Genomic DNA, 6,206 nt, shown 5'->3' with positions numbered 1-6,206 from the left:
CTCCCCTCACCTCCCCTTCCCTTCCCTTCCCTTTCCTTTCCTTTATCACCTATTTCTTTTGTTTATTTGTTTTCTTTGTTTTCGTTTCCTTCTCCTTTGTGTTCTTTTTCCTAAGGAATGATTCTAATAAATGTCATTAGTGCAGTCTATGTTTGTAAGAGTGCATATGCTTATCAAATGTTTTGTGCGTGTGTGTTTATGTGTGAGCTTTGATGAGACCTGTATCTGTTTTCCTCGGGATCTATTTAGCACACTCAGTGCATAAAGACCAAGTCTGAGTGTGTCTGTTCATCACTGTCTGTCATACGCTGAGATTTGTGCCCTGCTGTGACTGTGTGGATGCATTTTTCATATGGTCATATTCCATTTAGCAGCCAACCTAACTTTCTGTCTCTTTCTGTCTCTCTCCAGGCGGCTATAGAGGACAGGTCAAAGCTCTTACGGGAAGCACACAGGGATTTTGGACCCTCCTCTCAACACTTCTTATCCAGTGAGTCCCTAACCCACATTAAAACAGTACAAAACACATGAATAAATTCACACTATTATGTCAGCTTTATTTCACTGGTCTCCAGCGCAGCCTAAAGAGCGAGTCGATTACTTTTACTACCCCTCCTGAAAAGTCCAGCTTGGACTAGCATCAATTTCCAATGGTTAGTGCTAGTTTGGAGCTGGTTTGGTTGGTGGACCAACACAGTTCACCACCAGCTAGTGAAGTTGGTTGACAAGTAAAGTCTTGCTGGTTGAACTAGTTAAGAAGTCAAGTGGGAAGCACGCCCATATTTAAAACATAACATAATTCTCACTTTGCTTGGTTACACATCTTTTCAGATGCTTATACATATGCTTACACATATACTACTGCTGTATATGATTAGAGATTTGATCAAACCTGGAACCAAGGGTATTAAAGTGCAAAGCTTATCAACATAATTGACATGATACTTCAAATCATGCAGTTTGTTGAACAACTGTCTGATGTTGCTTTACTAAGAGACTTGCATCTTACTTACATCTTTCTTTTTTGTCAACATTTTTCAGTTGTTACTCTACTTTTGTTTTAATATTCAACGTTCATACAATATTCACAGATATAACAGCTTGTGTAGAGTGTTAATAGAAGCAGTGTTGTATTCACAGAGGTTTGCCGATTCATTCTTAATGAGGGGACAAAAATAATTTAAATTTGCAGACAAACAATAGCTCTCAGCCATGAGAAATGAAGCAGCCACTGTCAGATAGTGTAGAAAATCAGACACCGCAGCACACATAGATGCACTTTAACACTGCTTTTGTGTTTACTAATTCAGAGGTTAATTGTCCACCGTTTTCTCTGTCAAGAGCAGTCATTAACACACACACACACACACTCATTTTATTTGATCAGTTTTAATGTTTCCTTTATTGGCAATGAAAATGTGCCAGTTACGTTGAATGAAATAACAAGATGAAACAAAATATTCTCTCACACCCCATACCTACTTTTGTCTTTTTTTTTTGCTTTTTCCTTCACGAAATGTTGACAGCAAATGAGGTCAAGGTTTTTTCTTTTCTTATCTCCTTTGAACCTTGTTACCTTCCTTCCTTCCTTTCCCATCCATGCTTGTGCCAGAAGTAACTCTGCAGTTAGAGGCTTCGATCATAGAGTTCAGTGTATTGTGTAATGCTGACATGAGACACGCGGAAAGCTCTTTACTTAAGACCATCACTCAGAACTTTTGAGTTCTTTGAAGTTGTAACATCCTGAATCCCATGGCATGCGCTGTGAAAGCAGTGTTTCGTACAGTAAATTCTGCTGAGAGTGCAGTTGTGTGATATATATATATCCAGTGTGAACCTCAGGAACGATACTTCAGTGTCTGGAGAAATTAAAAGCACGCTAATCCGCTGATATGAGAGTGATGTTTTTAATTAATGCTTCATTTACCAACAGCATCATGATCAGACCCCTGATCTCCACTCTAATCAATCTTTAATTATGTGTCCGCAGCTTCGGTGCAGTTGCCCTGGCAGAGAGCAGTGTCCCAGAATAAAGTGCCCTACTACATCAAGTAAGTGCTCCCTCAGACATAGCCACACATCTGTTTCCATGTGGACTGATCTCTTTAAGGGCGCTTTCACTTTAGAGCTTGTTGGAGCAGAACTGAGGCGTTTTGACACCAGCGTTCGTCTCGTTCGGCTGGTGTGAAATCCGTTTTCTGGATTTAGAAACACAAAAGCGAACCACACCAGAATTTGGCTGAAGTGGTGACTGAGCTGATGTACGGCTCATGCGGACACTATTGTGAATTACTTTTGACATTAACATAGTTTGGACAAACTTTTGGAAGTAAATTGTATGTATATATATATATATATATATATATATATATATATACTTAAAACATTTTTTTTTTAAATCTTACAATCTTATATATATATTTGCAGTATACCACCGTTCAAATGTTTGGATCTGTAAGATTTTTTAAAATGTTTTTGAAAGTGTCTGAGGCAGAATTTATTTAATCAAAAATATAGTAAAACAGTAATATTGTGAAATATTAGTGCAATTTAAAATAGCTGTTATATTTTAATTTATATTATATTTATATATTATATTCCTGTGATCAAAGCTGAATTTTCAGCATCATTCCTCCAGTCTTCAGTGTCACATAATCCTTCAGAAATCATTCTAATATGCTGATTTGAGAAACATTTCTTATTATTATCAGTGTTGAAAACAGTTCAGTTTCAATGCTAGAAACCAGTTTTAAATTTACTTAAATGATTTTAGCAAATGGCTGCAATATAACAAAGAGTGAAAAATTTAAGAGGGTCTGAATACTTTCCGTACCCACTGTATATATATATATTAGAGGTCGGTTTTGGGTTGGGTTCGCATTAATGTTTCATGAATAGGTTCGGGTCGGGCTCGGGTTTAAACTAAAACTATATGCAGTAGGCTACGCTGCTTTCATAGATGCACGCACACACATTATTGCACACGACAACACAGCATGGAAACTTTTATTAGTAAAATAGCTTCGACAGGCTACTGACTCGCAACGTTATATTTCTCTGCAATAAGGGGGTAAAATCGCTGTTTTTGAAGTAAGTAAGCCTCATTGTGGTTTTTAAATTGGCTATTCGTTGTGGGGGAAAAAAAAGATTTCGGGTTAGGGTCAGGTTCGGGCTCTAAATTTAACTGTGCCACTCGGCGCGGGTCAGACGATCTCGGGTTCGGGTTTCAGTTTAAAGCCCGTGCAGACCTCTAATATATATATATATATATGTGTGTGTGTGTGTGTGTGTGTATTTTTCAGGATTCTTTCTTGAATGGGAAGTTTATTTCAAACATTAATTTGTATTTCCAATGTTTATCTGAAATAGAAATCATTTATAACGTTATAAATTAATTTACTGTCAATTTTGATCAATTTAGTGCATCCTTGCTGAAAAAAAAAACATTCTTAAAAAAACAGAAAATAAAAACCAATCAGACCAAGTGCGAAAGCAGCAGTGAACACTTCTTGGCCTGAACTGGGATGCCAGGGTCTCAGTGGAGATCGGGTTCTGTATTATAACTCACATTTGTCATGTAAAAACAGTCAAATCCAAGCCACCGTGACAAGCTGGATTTATTCAGTAAATTCAAGCGTGATCTCACAACGTCTCTGCAGACTATAGGCAATTCCCTCAGTTACAGCTCCTTTGCCTGAATACATGGTCCCTTCAGCTAAGTAGCCATCGAGCCCCAAGAGACAGAAATGGAGAGAGAAAGACTGTTGCTTATAGCAGCATCCTGACAATGGGCCGGCTTGGAAATCAACCAGAAATGGAGGATGAATGGCATATGAATTAAGATGGGAAAAAAATATAATAGTGACCAGAGAAAGAAGAATATACTTTCTGAAAATTCACCATGGCATCTGTAGTCTCCATTAAAATGCATGGTTACTACAGTTATTAGTCACTAAACTGTGATGCTGAATTGTGCTGAACAGATTGTTCCATGTCATCCGGATCAGCAGTGCATTATGTTTTAACCCTGGAGTTTTGTAGTTGAGAAAATGAGATGAAAGGGGCCTGTAAAAGCAGAAACAGACACAAGCAGCCGTGTGTGTGCAGGGAAGCAGGTGTGTTGTGACGAATGCCCAATAGATCGCTCTCTGACAGTCCCCATATGGCTGTGCATATATGAATACAGCAGAGATGCTCTCGTTCCTCATCGTTTCATTTCTTGAGGGAATCTCTCTTACATTCACACAAAAGCCTTGTGTGAGGCTGCTCGAAGCTCTCTGTGCTCTTACATCTAGAGCTGTTCTCCAGAACAAACCTTTGGTTCTCTGTACGACGTGTCCTCTCGGCTCATTGGTCTTCTTGTTCTGAGGCAGCGGGAATTAGCAAAGCATATGGGTCTTTCCAATTAAAAGTCACTGGCTCTCAGTGCCCTGGTAATTGTGAGGGAGTGCCCTCAGCCATCTGAAGTCAGAGCTCAGTGTGGAGGGCGATCTATGGGAGCTTGTTGGCCATGACAGACTGATTTACCTGTGAAACAGCTTTAGAGAAAAGAAAACTATGACAAAACTGCCCCTAACAAGGTGTTTTTACACTTGGGTGATCTTTAAAGGGTTAGTTCACCCAAAAATGAAAATTCTGTCATTAATTACTCACCCTCATGTCGTTCCAAACCCGTAAGGCCTCTGTTCATCTTCTGAACACAAATTAAGATATTTTTGATGGAATCTGAGAGCTCTCTGACCCTCCCATAGACAGCAAGGGTACTACCACGATCAAGGTCCAGAAACGTAACAAGGAGATCGGTAAAATAATCCATGTGACATCAGGGGTTCAACCGTAATTTTACGAAGCTACGAGAACACTTTTTGTGCGCAAAAGTAAAAAAAAAACAACTTCAACAATTCGCCGCCGCCTCGTCACCCTGTAGCGCCATTTTGGAGAATATCCACTGAACACAAGCAGCGTATGTTGTTCCGCGTGGCGCAGCTGACACAGAATAGCATACGCTGTTTGTGTTCAGTGGATTGTTGAATTTTGCTCGCAAAAAGTATTCTCGTAGCTTTGTAATATTACGGTTGAACCCCGGATTATTTTACCGGTCTCCTTGCTACTTTTCTGGACATTGATCGTGGTAGTACCCTTGCTGTCTATGGGAGGGTCCGAGAGCTCATGCGATGTATTAATAGGATGTGTGTTTGTATGGTTTTTTTTTTTGTATTTTATTAATATTATTATTATTAGTAGTAGTGTTTGAATGTTAATATTATTATTATTATGACTGAGATACTGACCCTTCTCCATGTAAATACATAAACTTTCTCTAACAAACACCGCCTCGCATGTTCAACCTGCTTAAAAACTGCCAGAAGAGACAGACAAAGGAAATTTATTTTATCTACGAAGTATTTTGTCGAAATCATATTTCTGTAATTCTAAAGACTGTTTTGTGAATATAATGAGTTGTGTAGAGTTCATGTTTATTCATCAGAGTGTGTTAAGAGACTCGCTCCCTGGACTTCAGAGAGAGAGAGAGAGAGAGAGAGAAAAGAGAGAGAGAGTGTGTGTGTGTGTGTGTGTGTGTGTGTGCTGAGATCAGAGAGCAGCAGCTAATCCTGTAAGCAGCTCAGCGCTGTCAGTGAAACACCTCTCACATCCTGTACTGTAAACCTCTGCCTGCTGCTCAGGATGCAGAATGTAACCAAGCATATATATTAGGGATGCACGTATCGGTATCGGGCCCGATACTGAGCTCATGTACTCGTACTCGTTAAAATGCCCCGATACCAAACGCCGATACCACACAGCATGTGATAAGCGCCATATTCAGACAAAGAAACACCGACAACAGAACAACAGAATGGAGTTAAGGATGTCTACTACGAAGTATATGTGTGCAATGAATATAAAGTTAAACATTCAGTATTAACGCCTGTATAGCTGATGTGCGCGAGCTGATAAGCAAAGCACACTGCGTGGATTGAGCGCGCGGCGGCGCAGATGCACGAGCTTGTCGAGTGAATATACCTTTCTCAGACATCACTGGAAAGTTTGTAGTTCTGTCGGATACGTCAAAAACAAGTAAAACAATGCACAAGTTACTAAACGGTAGGGAGAGAGAGAGCGAGAGAGAGCGAGAGAGAGAGAGAGAGCGCGCACTTCTGTTGTGTGATCTTTGATGTTCACTCACTTAACACACGCATCATTTG

General features: G+C 39.6%; 1 protein-coding gene across 1 annotated transcript in view; it reads left to right on the top strand.

Annotated features, from left to right (window-relative positions):
* The window catches only part of LOC107570770 (utrophin-like), a 187,253-nt gene extending 184,984 nt beyond the window's left edge, over positions 1–2,269 (top strand). The window contains 2 exon segments of the mRNA XM_016257031.1: positions 412–490; positions 1,991–2,269. Coding sequence (XP_016112517.1) covers positions 412–490; positions 1,991–2,055 — 144 coding nt within the window. The 3' untranslated portion in view covers positions 2,056–2,269.
* The last annotated feature ends 3,937 nt before the right edge of the window (positions 2,270–6,206 follow it).

Source organism: Sinocyclocheilus grahami, unplaced genomic scaffold (assembly GCF_001515645.1).
Source record: "Sinocyclocheilus grahami isolate Dianchi unplaced genomic scaffold, SAMN03320097.WGS_v1.1 scaffold1503.1, whole genome shotgun sequence".
In the NCBI taxonomy this organism is placed as follows: Eukaryota; Metazoa; Chordata; class Actinopteri; order Cypriniformes; family Cyprinidae; genus Sinocyclocheilus; species Sinocyclocheilus grahami.
The sequence above is the reverse complement of the archived record's forward strand: the minus strand, read 5'-3'. Positions and strand labels throughout refer to the sequence as shown.